This window comes from Lethenteron reissneri, chromosome 21 (assembly GCF_015708825.2).
Source record: "Lethenteron reissneri isolate LAM-NWPU_2019-01 chromosome 21, ASM1570882v1, whole genome shotgun sequence".
Taxonomy (NCBI): Eukaryota; Metazoa; Chordata; class Hyperoartia; order Petromyzontiformes; family Petromyzontidae; genus Lethenteron; species Lethenteron reissneri.
The window spans coordinates 18,013,507-18,030,968 of NC_083799.1; the positions used below are offsets into that span (position 1 = coordinate 18,013,507).

A 17,462-nucleotide genomic window follows, 5' to 3' on the forward strand; every position below is an offset into this window, starting at 1 on the left:
CATGCCATTTCATCTGTGTTCAAGTGGCATAATTATTTGAAGGTGTAAATAATTTATATTACATTTGCGTAGCTTTTACAAAAGGAAACAGACACAACAACAACAACAATATTAACAACAACAACAACAAAGACCAATACAAAATGCCCCCATATAGCCTTCATAGACTATTGGGGCAAGTGTTGTTAGCGAGTAGCGCCCATAAAGGCCACACACGCGCACACAACAACAACAACAGCAGCAGCAGCTGCAGCAGCCGCTCAAGACTGCAGGAAAAAAAAACCGACAGATACAAAACCTCAACGTGACCCTCCTCCAAGCGGGCTATTTGCAAGTGCTCCTCGTGCCTTGTGCACCGCCGCTTTGGAACAAACGCCGCGCATGCCACAAGCGCGCACAGACTTCGCGTGTGCGAGTGCATGTGTACGTGTTCATGGGGGGGAGCGGTAGTGTAGCGGTCAGCGCGCTCCGAGTTCGATTCCCGATCACGGCCAACACCAGCGACGATTAATTTATTTTAACCGTCCCCGGGCCTCCGCTAGGTCGACTCAGCCTCAAATGAGTACTCGGTGTGGTGTTGTAAACAGCGTCACTGGGGAGACAAAGGCGGCCGGGCGTTGTGCTGGCCACCCACCCTCTCGTGTGCTGTACCGGCCTTTTGTAGATTGCTCGCTCACAGCACTTTACCCAGCAGTCTGTTACGGGCTGTACGTCAAAATCATCAAATGTCTCTTGCTGAGTACCACTTCGGACACTCAGCCCGAACACCCCCCCCCTCTCTCCACCGGCGGAGTGATATTACCCCCCCCCACCAGCACCCCCCCCCACCAGCACCCCCCCCCCCCCCACCAGCACCCCCCACCAGCCCCCCCACAGCTTTGGGTTGGTGATCGTGGGCACAGTGCAAAGAGGAGAGACCGCGATCACAGCGGCTCGGAGCGAGACAGCGGCGATCCCCACCCCCATCCCCTCCCTCTGAGTGAACGAAGCGAGAAGGGACAAGGGGAGTGGGGAGTGTGCCGGGGGCAGGGGAGGCATTGGCGTTAGTGGTGGAGGAGGAGGCAGGGAAGGGGTGTGTGGAGTCGTTGGGGGGGGGGAGGGGGGGTGGAGTAGTGGGGGGGGGTAGTGGGGGGGTGAATCAGACTGCAGCGCGGAGACGCGAGGCGGCGACCCGCGCGGTCTCCATGTCGAGCTCGGGGACCCTCGGCACCTACTACGTTTACTCGCTCATCGGCGGCGATGCGGCGGACGGAATGATGAGCGCCGCCTCCTCCGCCGCGGCCGCAGCAGCAGCAGCGGCGGCCTCGCGGTACACGGGCGGTGGTGGCGGTGGTGGTGGTGGTGGCGGTGGTGGAGGCGGCGCGCCCCACCCGCAGGCGGGCAGACCCGCCGCCCCCGTGCAGCTGAGCGAGCACCCCGACTTCCCCTCGTGCAGCTTCCAGCCCAAGGGCTCCGTGTTCGTCTCCCCCTCCGCATGGTCGCCCATCCACACGCAGCAGCAGCAGCCGCAGCCCGGCGGGGTCTTCCACCCGCACGCGGCCTACGTGGGGCAGCCGCACCTCGCCGACGAGGGCGGACGCTTCGTGCGCTCTTGGCTCGAGCCCGTGGCATTCTCGGGGTTCTGCGGCGGCGGTGGCGTCAGACCCTCCTACGATTACAAACTCGAGCCTTTGCAGCAGCAGCAGCAACAGCTGCTGCAACAGCAGCAGCAGCATCGGCAGGCGGCGAGGAGGGGTGAGCGGTCAGACTCTGCCGCGTTCGATGTGTCGCCCGGCGCGTCGTCGTCTGCTGCGACGCGCGCCGAGTTCCCGGCCGAGGCGCCCGCGGAGCGCCGAGAGAAGCCGCCCGAGGTGCCCGCGTTCCCGTGCGCGGACAAGTCGGAGGTGGACTCCGAGAAGAGCGACGACAAGGTGCACATCGATCCCAGTAAGTAGGGCACCACGCGCGTGTGTGTGTGCGTCGTTGGTTTTGCACGGACACATCACACACACGACACGCAAAGACAAAGATCTACCGCCCCCCCGTATGGCCTTGACGGAATGTTGTTGTTAGAGCTCGTGCTGTTAAGCGAGCACGAGGGGGTTGGTGGGTTGGCCAGCAAGCACACCCGGCCGCCTTTGTCTCCCCGATGTCGCGACGTTTTACACACACGCATCGCCACTAGGTCCTCTTTGAGGCTGAGTCGACCTCGGGGAGGCCCAGGACCGCTTCAGATGGCCGTCACTGATGTTGTCCGCGAGCGGGAATCGAACTTGGTTCGTAAAGGTTCGTAGCGCAGCGCTTTGATGACTACGTTACCGCTCCCCATACGACACACACAGACACACGCGCAGACGACGACACACACAGACACAGACACACACACAGATGACACACACAGAAACGCAGAAGACACACAGACAGAGACACACACACAGACGGCACACACAGACACACAGAAGACACGCAGACACAGACACACACACAGACGACACACACAGACACGCAGAAGACACACACACACAGACACACACGCAGACGACACACACAGACACGCAGAAGACACACAGACACAGACACACACAGACACGCAGAAGACACACAGACACAGACACACACAGACACGCAGAAGACACACAGACACAGACACACACACAGGCGACACACACAGACGACACACACAGACACGCAGAAGACACACACACACAGACACACACACAGACGACACACACAGACGACACACAGACACACACAGACACGCAGACGACACACACAGACACGCAGACGACACACACAGACACGCAGACACAGACACACACGCGCGCATCTTGCTCCACCAGCGACGCACGAGCGAGCCAGGGACATCTCCTCCTCCACTCGAGGGTTCGATTTGAGTCTCTGATGCTTTGTTCTCTCCCCTGCGGTGTTGTTGGTGGTCTCTTGGTTCTGTTGATCTGTGGAGGTGCTGTTATCGTTATGGGGTTTGTTTCTATTTAATGATGTCCGTCATTGTTTGGATTTCGTGATGGCAATGCGCGCGTTCAAAAAAACATGTTCAGACGTTGTGAGATTCAATTAGCATGAAGGCCGCTTTGATATATACATAGCAAAAATCTGTGTTATGGATATAACCAAATATGATTACGATAAATGTCGTTGGGGGTACACAGTCGCGTAATCGTTTGGAGGGCGATTGTCCACTTGGCTTGTCCTCTCGGCGAATGAATTAATGAACGGACCACGAACGAACGAGTTAAATTACTTTTAACGCGATTTGCGCGGAAATATTTTTTTTAAAAATATTTTTAGGAAAGACAAACACGCTTCGCCGTTCGCGCCACCGTCCGAGTCGCAGTCCCATCGTTAGGCCACGCGTTGTCGTTGTACCAACGCCGTGATCGATGACCGCATCGCGAAACTTAAAGCGGCGAAGGGCATCGTCGCTCGGTTGACGTCCGGCCAGATTTATTCTTTTTTGGGATGAAAATAAAAACCTTCACCCCCTCCCCCCCGCCCCAAAACAAAACAAATTTCCTTTGAGAGTCATCACAATTTGTTTGCGGAGAATAGAAGTCGACACGTCTATACACGCACGTGTGTTGTTTTAGTCACAAGGACAGATTTTGTTCTGGCAGTAAGGGACACAGTGGCGCGTTACTGTAGTCGTACAAGTTTTTAAAGTATGCGTTTAACCGGGGAAATATACAGAATAGAAAACAACATGATGTCCGATCGCACACTGCAATCTAAACAACACACGCGTCAACAACACTGACGCCCTCAACAATTGTGTGTAATCGGAGACGTTTCGGGAAATGGGCCTTCACATGCCGTGAAGAAACGTCGCCGATTATATATATTTTGTTGTTGTATTCGTTCAAGGCCACGCACTGTTGTATAATTGTGCTTTTGCACATCTGCCAATGCAGCATTCTTCACCAAATAACTTGCAACAATAAGCGTGCTTACGTTTGATGTTATAATATTTTTTTTATATAATACTGTGATTATAAGTTACCTACCTCGGTCGGTCAATTTGTAAATGCACGTGTAAGTGTTTGCGTGCGCGCGCGTGTATATATATATATATAACAATTTCATAATGTTATAGTATTATTATAAAACAGACCATTACGTGTCATCACAGTGTGCGCCTTTTTGAGAGCACTGCGCAATTATGCACGGTGGACAAAAACTACAGACACACAGGCGACACGACTGCAACATACAAAGAATACTAATGCACTGTACCACGCACAAAGCCGAGTTCAACATACATATATACATAGTCGATATACACAGAGCAGACATCCTTACAAAGCATTACACGTAACACATTGAATACATGCATGTTCAAAACACACGACGTACACACATCAGACATTGTGTTTACAGTATAGCAATGCACACAAACTAACCGCATGTACAGTTCATATATTTACATGCTTCCAGATACAACACGCATGTATGCAGCAACAGCAACAGCAGCAGCACACACTCACGCATGTAAACTTGCACATCACTAACAGACTCACAGTATAGGCCGGGATATATATATACTGTATCAGACTTCTCCAAATATGTATAACCGCACGGCCAATGCATATATAAAGGGTGGGCCAAGAATCAGATCATATAGGGTTATAATAATTATTTGTAAGAAATCATAAAGGGGAATTTAATTGATATTAACAACAAACGTGGCAAGTGATCTTCCACGAATAATATTTATGCACGAAGTATTTTTTGAAAACAATTTAGGACTTGTTTTTCAAAGTGCAAATGTGTCATATTTGAGCATCCATCACTTACGTGTCGTCTCAATTCAGTCACTCGACTTTCCATTTGCAAACGTCCTCTGAAAAGCGGAAACAAAATATATATTAACAGATTAATCAAACACAAAAAAAACACCACATATGAGCATGTTTTAATGGCAGTTTTTTAATAAATATTGTAACTAACCCGATGTGTCATCGTAGCTGCTGGGCCAGCCTGACCTCTGGTTGGGGATGCGGCCTCAAGGTCGCATCCCAACGAGGGGCGGGGGGAGCAGGGGGAGACAGGGGGGGGGATAGTCGATCTCGTGTCGTCACATCACGAATCAACATCGCGTCAGGCGACAGAGACGACAGCAAGACACCGATCGTCTCATCCCACCACTCACCACCACCACCCTTCCCCCGTCTGGTTCAGAATCTCAGTTATTTTTTGTTTGTTATTTTTTTGTTATTTTTCTTTGAACCTACCTACGTGACTTTACCGAAAGACCCAAAGCGTAAGATCGCACGCGTTGGTTAGTTTCGTTGACTGGCTGTAGTCCCTTTTGTTCTTGAAGATTATTAAGATGATGTGTGTGTGCACGTTTAATAATGTATGATTGGGAGAGAGCGATAGAGGCCCTATATGGTCACCATATTGCATCGCTCGTGAGAGATGCGGGCTGATTAGAGCGGGGGGAGTGGGGTTGCCTTTGTCCAGCAGTGGATAGATGATGGCTGCTGCTGCTGCTACGTTAGGGAACGCGTGCACAGTGCAGCTACGGGATGGAGTGTTGAGCCTACCGGAGGTAGCCAGGGATGTAATGCCGCCTAGTAGCAAGAGTAGCTTCAAATGTAGCTACGGGCCCCGCACTCTCAAGGGCCCCGCGCTAAACGTTTTCAAGCGATCAATTCCGGTTCAGTGATTGTGCACTTGCTCTATTACTATAGTACTATACCGCCTTCGACTTTTACGAACGACCGGGTGTTTAAGGTTAGCGATTTTTCGTATTATCTGTCTGTATAGCAAATGCAAAAAAATACACAATTACTTTACAATGCAAGTAAAAAACAAAAGTGCGTTTTAATATTTCTCTGTTTTTATTTTAGATCTAGGGCCACGTTATAACATCACGCTACAGGCCCCGCACTGCCGCCGGTGCGTCGATATTTTGTCCCTTGCCGTGTACGCAAGGAAATGCGCTTCAGCCCTTCGTCGTACAAGACAGCCACCAAGGCCGCGTTGAGCTTCACGACACGTTCTTAGCGACTTGCACGCGGGGCATCGTGTGTACGGGCAGCACGTAGGGACGTGTCTTCGATGTCACCGGCGATTGGACAGTTTTACGCATAGTCGTTTTGTACTCTAATTGTCCACGTTGACTACACAGTATTCTCTCGTAACATTATTTATTACGATTGCAATCATATATTTGATGCAGGTCCGCTGTGCTGCGTTCATATTTGATGAATTGTAATACGATGCTTTGCGTTGGGTTTGAGCATTCGCGTGCCGCGGCTGCACGTCCCACACAATGAGGGTGAAGCTTGCTGTTTTATGAGCACACGCGCGTTTTATAAGTGACAGGAGGGGGGGGGGGGGGAGCGGGGGGGGGGGGTCAGACCAGGTGAGGTGATGGACGTGACACCGTGAGACGCCCTAGACGAGAACCTGCGTGCCTGTGTGTGTGTGTGCTACGTGTGTGTGTTTGTGTGTTACTTGTGTGCGTGTGCTGTGTGTGCTACGTGTGTGTGTTACTTGTGTGTGTGTGCTGTGTGTGCTGTGTGTGCTACGTGTGTGTGTTACTTGTGTGTGTGTGCTGTGTATGCTGTGTGTGCTACGTGTGTGTGTTACTTGTGTGTGTGTGGTGTGTGTGCTGTGTGTGCTACGTGTGTGTGTTACTTGTGTGTGTGTGTGCTGTGTGTGCTACGTGTACTTGTGTGTGTGTGTTGTGTGTGCTATGTGTGTGTTACTTGTGTGTGTTACTTGTATGTGCGTTACTTGTGTGTGTGTGCTGTGTGTGCTGTGTGTGCTACGTGTGTGTGTGTTACTTGTGTGTGTTTGTGTGTTACTTGTGTGCGTGTGCTGTGTGTGCTACGTGTGTGTGTTACTTGTGTGTGTGTGCTGTGTGTGCTGTGTGTGCTACGTGTGTGTGTTACTTGTGTGTGTGTGCTGTGTATGCTGTGTGTGCTACGTGTGTGTGTTACTTGTGTGTGTGTGCTGTGTGTGCTGTGTGTGCTACGTGTGTGTGTTACTTGTGTGTGTGTGTGCTGTGTGTGCTACGTATACTTGTGTGTGTGTTGTGTGTGCTATGTGTGTGTTACTTGTGTGTGTTACTTGTATGTGTGTTACTTGTGTGTGTTGTGTGTGTGTGCTACGTGTACTTGTGTGTGTGTGTGTTGTGTGTGTTACTTGTGTGTGTGTTGTGTGTGTGCTACGTGTACTTGTGTGTGTGCTGTGTGTGTGCTACGTGTACTTGTGTGTGTGCTACGTGTACTTGTGTGTGTGTTGTGTGTGTGCTACGTGTACTTGTGTGTGTGCTGTGTGTGCTACGTGTACTTGTGTGTGTGCTGTGTGTGTGTGTGCTATGTGTGTGTGTTACTTGTGTGTGTTGTGTGTGTGCTACGTGTACTTGTGTGTGTGCTGTGTGTGCTAAGTGTACTTGTGTGTGTGTGTTGTGTGTGTTACGTGTGTTTGTGTGTTACGTGTGTGTGTGTGTTACGTGTGTGTGTGTTGTGTGTGTTACTTGTGTGTGTGTTGTGTGTGTTACTTGTGTGTGTGTTGTGTGTGTTATTTGTGTGTGTGTTGTGTGTGTGCTACGTGTACTTGTATGTGTGTGTGCTACGTGTACTTGTGTGTGTGTGCTACGTGTACGTGTGTGTGCTACGTGTGTGTGTGTGCTACGTGTACTTGTGTGTGTGTGTTACTTGTATGTGTGTGTGTGTTACGTGTGTGTGTGTGCTACGTGTACTTATGTGTACGTGTGTGTACTTTTGTATGCGTGTGTGTACTTGAGTGTGTATACTTGCGTGTTTGCGTACGTACTTACAAGTGTGACTGTGGTGGTGGCGGTGGTGGCGGTGGTGATGGGATTCGTAGCGCACTGCGCCTCAAACCCGGTATCCCGAATTCGATTCCCACTCACGGTCAACACCGGTGACGCCTGTACGACCCTGGTCCCGGGTCCTTCCCTAGGTAGACTCAGCCTCAAATGAGTGTCCCTGGCGCGGGTGTATGAACGTCGCCACAATGTAGACAACAAATGGGAACAAAAGACAAAAAAATAAACTCACGACGATTCGATCGCAACAAAAGCGGCCGTCGTTTTCGCTCCGCCTGATGAAGACCGCTCGTGTTGCGATCGAAACGTCGTGAGTTTATTTATTTATTAACCAAAGAATGTGAATTCCCGCAGTCACGGCAGTTTTGCGTCAAAACATATAGCGGGGGATCTTTGTCTGTGTGTGTGGCGGGGGAGAGCTGGGGCCGGTGGTTGTGATGGTGAGGTCACTGGCTAGGCCACGAGCCCGTAGACCCACCCCCCCTCCGAGTTCGATTCCCGACCAGGGCTACCATCAGAGGCGAGTTAAAATCTAGCGGTTCTGAGCCACCCTCACTCAGCCTGTGAGACGAAAGAACCAGAGCTGATTGAGGAGACAAAGACAGCCGGGCCTGGGTCAAGGGGCACAGTCGCACTGACCCATCGCGGGCCCTGTCGAACCTTGACAGGTTCCCCTTAACAGCTCTTGCCCCGACAGTGGATGCAGGCTATCCGGGCTATCTTTGTCTCTGTGTCTGTGTGCGCACGTGGTCTCTGTGTTTGTGTCTAAGCTGTGTGTGTGTGTAAGCGGTGTCCGTGTCTGTGTGCCTGTGTGTAAGTGGTGTGTGTAAGAGGTGTGTGTGTGTGTCTGTGTCTAAGCTGTGTGTGTCTGTGTCTAATTTGTGTGTCTGTGTGTAAGCTGTGTGTGTGTGTGTGTCTAATTTGTGTGTCTGTGTGTAAGCGGTGTCTGTGTGTGTGCCTCTGTGTAAGTGGTGTGTGTCTGGGTGTAAGCAGTAGGTGTGTCTGTGTGTAAGCGGTGTGTGTGTGTGTCTGTGTGTAAGCGGTGTGTGTGTGTGTCTGTGTGTAAGCGGTGTGTGTGTGTCTGTGTGTAAGCGGGTGTGTGTGTCTGTGTGTACGCGGTGTGTGTGTCTGTGTGTAAGCGGTGTGTGTGTGTGTCTGTGTGTAAGCGGTGTACGTGTGTCTGTGTGTAAGCGGTGCGTGTGTCTGTGTGTAAGCGGTGTGTGTGTGTGTCTGTGTGTAAGCGGTGTACGTGTGTCTGTGTGTAAGCGGTGTACGTGTGTCTGTGTGTAAGCGGTGTGTGTGTCTGTGTGTAAGCGGTGTACGTGTGTCTGTGTGTAAGCGGTGTACGTGTGTCTGTGTGTAAGCGGTGTACGTGTGTCTGTGTGTAAGCGGTGTACGTGTGTCTGTGTGTAAGCGGTGTGTGTGTCTGTGTGTAAGCGGTGTGTGTGTGTCTGTGTGTAAGCGGGTGTGTGTGTCTGTGTGTACGCGGTGTGTGTGTCTGTGTGTAAGCGGTGTGTGTGTCTGTGTGTAAGCGGTGTGTGTGTCTGTGTGTGAGCGGTGTGTGTGTCTGTGTGTAAGCGGTGTGTGTGTGTCTGTGTGTAAGCGGTGTACGTGTGTGTCTGTGTGTAAGCAGTGTGTGTGTGTGTAAGCAGTGTTTGTGTCTGTGTGTAAGCGATGCGTGTGTCTGTGTGTAAGCGGTGTGTGTGTGTGTCTGTGTGTAAGCGGTGTACGTGTGTCTGTGTGTAAGCGGTGTACGTGTGTCTGTGTGTAAGCGGTGCGTGTGTCTGTGTGTAAGCGGTGTGTGTGTGTGTCTGTGTGTAAGCGGTGTACGTGTGTCTGTGTGTAAGCGGTGTACGTGTGTCTGTGTGTAAGCGGTGTACGTGTGTCTGTGTGTAAGCGGTGTGTGTGTCTGTGTGTAAGCGGTGTGTGTGTGTCTGTGTGTAAGCGGGTGTGTGTGTCTGTGTGTACGCGGTGTGTGTGTCTGTGTGTAAGCGGTGTGTGTGTCTGTGTGTAAGCGGTGTGTGTGTCTGTGTGTGAGCGGTGTGTGTGTCTGTGTGTAAGCGGTGTGTGTGTGTCTGTGTGTAAGCGGTGTGTGTGTCTGTGTGTGAGCGGTGTGTGTGTCTGTGTGTAAGCGGTGTGTGTGTGTCTGTGTGTAAGCGGTGTACGTGTGTGTCTGTGTGTAAGCAGTGTGTGTGTGTAAGCGGTGTTTGTGTCTGTGTGTAAGCGGTGCGTGTGTCTGTGTGTAAGCGGTGTACGTGTGTGTCTGTGTGTAAGCGGTGTGTGTGTCTGTGTGTAAGCGGTGTGTGTGTGTAAGTGGTGTACATGTGTGTCTGTGTGTAAGCGGTGTGTGTGTCTGTGTGTAAGTGGTGTACATGTGTGTCTGTGTGTAAGCGGTGTGTGTGTGTGTCTGTGTGTGAGCGGTTTACGTGTGTGTCTGCGTGTAAGCGGTGTGTGTGTCTGTGTGTAAGCGGTGTGTGTGTCTGTGTGTAAGCGGTGTGTGTGTCTGTCTGTGTATGTGTGTGTGTCTGTGTGTGTGTGTCTGTCTGCGTGTGTGTGTCTGCGTGTGTGTGTCTGTCTGTGTGTGTGTCTGTCTGCGTGTCTCCTGGCCTGGCACAAGCGCGCATGGCAACGTCACCGCCAGGTCGTGGCAAATGGCGGCTGCTGCTGCTGTTGTTGTTGTTGTGGTGTGTCAGTGTTTCCCTGTGTTCTGCGATCCTATCCGTGTATGCCTGTCTCTGCGTGTGTCTGCGTTGCTGTGCATGCATCTACGTCTGCGGGGAAGGCGGGGGTGTCGTGGTGAGCGCACCGCGGCTACGAACCCGGCGACCCGAGTTCAATTCCCACCCTACACGACGATTTGAACCCCTCTCGGGCCTCGCCTAGGTCGACTCAGCATTAAATGAGCACCTGGCGAACCAAAGGCCACGCGCCTCCTCGTGCGCCGTGCCGGTGGTGCCGGCCTTCACAGATGCTACTCGCGAACAGCACTTGCCCCATCGGTCCGTTGAGCCTACACGGGGTGGGGGGGATCTTTATCTTTTGTGTTGCAGTGGCCGCGCGTGGTGTTGGCCACCCACACCCTCTCCTCGCGTGCCGTGGCGGCCTCACAGGTGGCTACTCGATAGCAGCACTTGCCCCCGATACGAGGGGGGAGGGCGGGGGGGGGTTATCTCTGTATGTACGTGCGGTGCCTGCCGATGTCGCTGCGCGCGTGGAAAGCTGCCGCGTTGTCGCGTGTGCCGCACCCGCAGGCAACCCCACCGCCAACTGGATCCACGCGCGGCCCTCCCGCAAGAAGCGCTGCCCCTACACCAAGTACCAGACCCTGGAGCTCGAGAAGGAGTTCCTCTTCAACATGTACCTGACGCGCGACCGGCGCTACGAGGTCGCCCGCGTGCTCACGCTCACCGAGCGCCAGGTGAAGATCTGGTTCCAGAACCGGCGCATGAAGATGAAGAAGATGAACAAGGATCGGGGCAAAGATCTGCGTTGCTGAAAGTCTGCGAGCCAGGCTCACACACATCCGTCCGTCGTGTCCACTGCGAGAGGCGGGTTGGATGGACTTTACTCGAGAGAGAGAGATAGTGATACCCCTGTTTGCGTCGGGGATGCGTTCCCGAAAGGCTGCGACGACGTTCTGTCGAGACGGCTTGGAGGAGGCGAATGATGATGAGGCGACGGATATCGAGACAGGACGCTGTCTGGGACGTTGAGTGCGGGGGGTGGGGGGGTAAAGAGTGGGGGGGGGGGGGCAGAGACGTGAATCGGAGAGGTTGGGGGGTGTTATTACTGTGCATATATACAATTATAATAATTGTCCCAAATCCCGAATGCTCGCGGGAATGCTGCGGATCTTGGGGCGAGCTCGCTGTTCGCCCATTGTACATTGCCGTCGCTGCTCGTTTCACGGTATGTTTTATTTACAGTGTGCTCGATGCCACACACACACACATATATATATGATGGATATTAAAATAAAATAACAACGAAAATGGCGTTTCGGCTATATTTGAGTAAGGCGAGAGAGGGAGAGAGAGAGAGGAAGCGCTTGCCGACAGACACGACTACAGGTGTACTATCACGACAGATAGCCAAGAAGGGGACGGGTGGCGAAAACAATCGACGACCCAACCATCCTGCCCCGTGTCGCCTTCACAGACTGTTGGGGCAAGTGCTGTGAGTAGCGAGTAGCAGCAGCACCTATGAAGGTAGACACAGACAAAGCTCCCCCGTGTAGCCTCTAACAGGCTGTAGGGGCAAGTGCTCTTAGCGAGCAGCACCTGTGAAGGCTACCGGCACTGTGGCGCACGAGGGGCTGGGTGGGTGGCCAGCACCACGCCCGGCCGCCTTTGTCTCCCCTAGTACCGATGTTTACACACCGCACCAGGTACACACTTGAGGCTGAGTCGACCTAGGGGAAGGCCCCGGACCGGTTCAGATAATCGTCGCCGGTGTTGATGGCCGTGAGTGGGAAGCGACCTGTGGTTGGGTGTGGTTCGTAGCGCGGCGCAGCGCTAACCACTGCACCACCGCTCCCCACCGAACTAAGGAGACAAAGGCGACCTGCGTGGTGGTGGTGGTGGTGGTTGGTGGTGGTTGGTGGTGGTGGTGGTTGGTGGTGGTGGTCACTCCGCACCCCAAAGACCCCCCCCTCCCCTCGTGTCGGCCTTCATCAGCACTTGCCCCCCAAAGGAACGCAGAGTGCGCACACGATGTCAACGGATGCCCCGCGTGTAGCCCCAGCAGGCTGCTGAATGAACGCACACACGAGCGCACACACGCACACACACGAGCGCACACACGAGCGCACACACACACACACGAGCACGCGCACACGCGCACACACGAGCGCACACACGATTCGGGGTGGTGCGTTTTCCTCCTCTCGCATTTCGATGGCCGTGTTTGGGTGCTCGTTGCAGACGCATGCAGCATGCGGAGGTGCTGGGCAGGGGCCGGAGGTGAGAATGGGGGGCGGGGGGGCGGAACGTGGGTGACGAGAGCCGTGGGTGGGTGGGGTAGTTGCAGGAGGGGTGAGTGGGATGACAATTCTCCACCCCCGCGTAGCCGACCCCTCCTCCCACGCTCGACCCTTCGTGTACATGCCGGATGTGCTCTTGTGTATGCCCCCCCCCTCCCGCACAAGACAAAGAACCCGTCCCCTCCCCCGTAGAGGCCTCAGCAGAGTGCTTGTTGGGGCAAGTGCTGTTAGCGAGCGCCTGATGAAGGGCCGAAACGGCACAGAGGTGGGTGGCTAGCACCTCGCCCGGCCGCCTTTGTCTCCCTCGCGCCGGTCGATGTTTACACAGCGCGCACAAGGCAACTCGCTCGAGTGCCGAGGCGACTCCGGGGAGAGCCCAGGACCGGGTTCTCAGACAATCGTCACCGGGTGGTGTTTTGCCGTGAGCGGGAGTGGCCGCCGGGATCGTAGCGGAGCGCGCTAACCGCTGCGCCACCGCTCTCCACACACTCCACGCGTCCCATGATCGTGAACCCGCTGCCCGCATGCGTCTGGATGCAAAACACTCGCCGCCACCACCGCGAGCGTGTGCTTATACTGTGAACTTCTGTTGTTTTTTTGTGGCGGGTTGGGGGGTGTAAAGATTGTCGCGTAATATTCCTTTCATTTATCGTTGGCGTCTGCGATGTAAATATAAGTCTTTTAAAGAATAATAATAATAAAATATTAAACGTTGAAATCCAAGGAGTTCGCTTCCGGTGTTAAGAGAAGGGGTCACGTGACACTTGCACAGACATCAAAGTTGGAGCAAACCTCTCCCGCTCACAAAGACAAAGGTCCCCCCTATAGTCTTTACCATGCTGCTGGGGCAAGTGCTGTTAGCGAGTAGCGCCTATTAAGGCCAGAAGGGCACACGAGGGGATGGGTGGCCAACACCACGCCGGGCCGCCTTTGTCTTCCCAGTGCTGGTATTTACACACCGCACCAGGTACTCGTTTCAGGCTGAGTCGGCCTAGGGGAGGCCCATGGATTGGAACACACGCTGACTTGAGACACACACAAGCGCATGTATGTTTCAAAACGTGCTCACGCGTCAGGTTTGTTTTTAAAGAACCACCTATTACATGTAACGCAATGTCGAATCGTGTTGTGCTGTGACGTGCGTTGAATATTACAAAAAAACGACTGCAGACACACGAGTGGATACACACACACACACATACCGACTATAATCACCCAGCAGTGGCTGTCCTTAGGGCTCGTGACGTCACTCCACTTTGACCAGCCCCCCTCATTAATAATCATGAGCAGGTGACGTCCTCCACATGGACCCCCCCCCCATTATTACTACCACGATGGGCCAAGAATGTCTGTGTGCAACGCTCGTGACGTCACTCCACGTCGACCAGCCCCCCTCATTAATAATCATGAACAGGTTACATCCTGCACATGGACCCCCCCCCCCATTATTACTACCACGATGGGCCAAGAATGTCTGTGTGCAACGCTCGTGACGTCACTCCACGTCGACCAGCCCCCCTCATTAATAATCATGAGCAGGTGACGTCCTCCACATGGACCCCCCCCCCCATTATTACTACCACGATGGGCCAAGAATGTCTGTGTGCAACGCTCGTGACGTCACTCCACGTCGACCAGCCCCCCTCATTAATAATCATGAACAGGTTACATCCTGCACATGGATCCCCCCCCTGCATTAATATTCATGAGCACGTGACGTCCTCCAAATGGACATGGAGGGCGAGGCGCCTCCTATCCCCTCCTCGGCGTCAACTCACAGCCCTCACTCACAAGGCAGAACCCTCACGTCACGCGATCTCCGTAGCGCTGTTGAGACATCTGAGTAAAAAGGACGTCATGATGATGAACAAGGGATTATAACCTTAAAATGAAATAGATCCCTTACAAATTGCACACGAGTGGATGCAATGAATATATCACGTCTCGCTCTGCTTTTCCCTTGCAAGTTTCAGATTTACTGCAATACACCCGTCCTTGGACGGGCAAAAGGCTCGTGCATAAATATAATCATCCATTACATGCAACGCTGAGTGCAAAAGCACGAAATTGTAACCTAATGGAAGTCAACATTTTAATGGCCACATCAACTGCGGCTTCGGCTGCCGCAGTGTCGCCGGGCTCACGTTGTGAGATGCTCGAGTCGGTGCGAGGAGGGGGGGGGGGCGTGGCGATGACGACCTTCCTTGGGCCCCCCGGGGCTTACTGCTACTGCAGTCGTGTTTGTGAGATTATTATCTCGTCTTATATATCCATACAGCGCCTTTGTCCAAGGCGCTTAAACAAAATGAGTAGTACGAGTGGTACAATGAGGGTAGCTAAAGGTGATATGGTGAAATAGGGATGTGGTATGGGGGAGGGAGGTTCGTGGGTACAGGAATTACTAGAGGGGGGGGGGTATCTAGGGATGGAGGGATCCTGGATGGGCCATTGGGGAGGAAGTGGGTCATGAGAGAGGGGGCCAACACTAGACGGGGAGGGTGCTCGTATTTTTGTTTGTTTGTTTGTTAAAACTAAGTTGTCTGGAAGACCCCGTGGTGAATGGTGGGCTGTGCCGTGGTCGAGATTCGGGGATCCTGGGGAAACACGAGCAACTGCGGGCTATGACGGAGGCAATGGCACCCGTCCTATGCCCAGTCAGGCGCCGCTTGTAAGGCGCCCACAATCACGCGCTCAATTTGCCCCGACGATGATGAGTTGACAAGCTCGTGCCGGAGATTATTTACGATTTACACCCCACCCCACCATCACCATCACCGTAAACTCGCGTTGCTATCATGTTCAGTATTTGTTTACCGAGCCTTCATGAGTGTCCTGCTTGACTTTGTTTACGGTCGATGCCCCCTTAAGTCCGGGCCGGATTAAGTTGGTACTAGTGTCCTCAGGCTAATAGGGGGGAAGGGCCTCGTAATATTTCACCAAATTTTTTTTTATGAAGTCATCAAACAGATGTATGTATCTACAGACCTATGTAAAACACTAGCAAAGCTATTCGACTCAAGGTGCATTAATCAAACATGCATCACTCACTGCACTAATTTCCCCAAAACAAACATCCCCCCCCCACCCCCCTCGCTTTCGCTGCCGTGGCAAAGTCATGAATGTTGCCATCGCCATGAACACCCCCAATACATATTCCCAGGGTCACGCGACTGCCGCTCAGCTGCTACTCAATCAGAATCTTTATTTAGAATGCAGCAAGGAATCCGACGAGCCATGAAGCTCTTTGTGTTTTTCTCTCTCTCTCTCTCTCTCACACACACAGATGTCCAGTCTGGGCGGGTCGGCAAAGTTACACTTCAATCTAGATTTGAAGCTTTCGTGACTGCAAGGATTCATATTCTTAGGTTTTTTTTTTTTTTCGGTAAAGTCACCAGGTAGGTAAAACATTAAAATTAATAAAAGTAAAATAAAATAAAAAATCACGACGTTTCGGAGGCAACACAAGCTTCCGTCTTCAGGTGGATACAGCACTTGCTACAGCTGTCGTGGCTGTGACGGTTCCACCTGAAGACGGAAGCTTGTGTTGCCTCCGAAACGTCGTGATTTTTCTTTTATTTTACTTTTATTAATTTTAATGTTTTACCTACGTGACTTTACCGAAAAAAAAAACCTAAGAATACACTTCAATCGTACAATGGAGGGGCCCGAAAGATGGCCGGCAGGATAGGGGCCATCCATTTCGTAGGTAACGCAAAAATATGTCCAAACTTAACCCCCCGCCTCCCTGTACGCACGCGGACTTTTTACCCCCCCCCCCAACCTGCGTACGTTCGCCTGACGCACCCCCCCCCCCCGAATCCTATAGAACGGCCGATATCTAATCGATGCCAAAACGACAAAGGATGAATAATATTCACGTGTCTAAGCAAACAGATGGTCCACCGCCGGACTATCGAACTCATTTGAAGGCCAATGTAGACACATTATTGTCGAGGCTTCACCCCCCCCCCCCCCCGTGCGTACGTACATTGTCAGTAGACCCCCCCATACGCAAGCGTGCGCATTTGGGTGACCCCCCCCCGCTCCCCCTCCATACGTACGTACTCAATGGATGACCCCAAACGAGGGAGGGCCGTATTAGCCTGTTGGGTGAATCCGACCCAGCCCTGAGCTTGTTCCGCCGGTGGTGTGCATCACCAATGCGCCACGGTGGCTCTGAGATGTTAGCTACATCGCCTGGTATACAGGAGGTCGTGCGTTCGATCCCGACCTTGACGCCTGCTGCTGTATCTCTCTCTTTCTCTCCTTGGTCGCGTGGACTTTTTCTGCGGGTCCTCCGGTTTTCCTTTTAACCTCCACATTTAGAAACGTGCGTTTCAAGAGTAGCTGGTTGCTATAAATGTCCACGTGGCAAGCGACTTCGTTGAGCTAAAAAGAAAAGAGTTGTACAGCTCGGTGGGTCCTTAACCTGGTTAAACAAATCGTTTCACAGCGATCAACTCAACATCGCTGTCGTGCAACGCGGGGTCGTAGCGATGATGGTGGGGGGGGGGGGGGGGCTCTAAATGAATGCGCGCTCATCTCACGCTGCAATATTCGTACCGACAGCCCAATGCCGTGAAACACACACACACACTATAAAAAAAAACACGTAATAAACGTAATTAAATCGCAGACAGTGACGGATGATGACAAAAGAACGGCTCCTCTGGGCTTACG

At 52.7% G+C, this 17,462-nt stretch overlaps 1 protein-coding gene across 1 annotated transcript; it reads left to right on the forward strand.

Moving 5' to 3' along the window:
• The first annotated feature begins 1,170 nt into the window (after positions 1 to 1,170).
• LOC133345339 (homeobox protein Hox-A9-like) lies at positions 1,171 to 11,516 on the forward strand. The gene is made up of 2 exons (XM_061556018.1): positions 1,171 to 1,926; positions 11,053 to 11,516. Exons 1-2 carry the CDS (start codon positions 1,185 to 1,187, stop codon positions 11,295 to 11,297), a joined length of 987 nt encoding a protein of 328 aa, XP_061412002.1. The 5' UTR covers positions 1,171 to 1,184; the 3' UTR covers positions 11,298 to 11,516.
• The last annotated feature ends 5,946 nt before the right edge of the window (positions 11,517 to 17,462 follow it).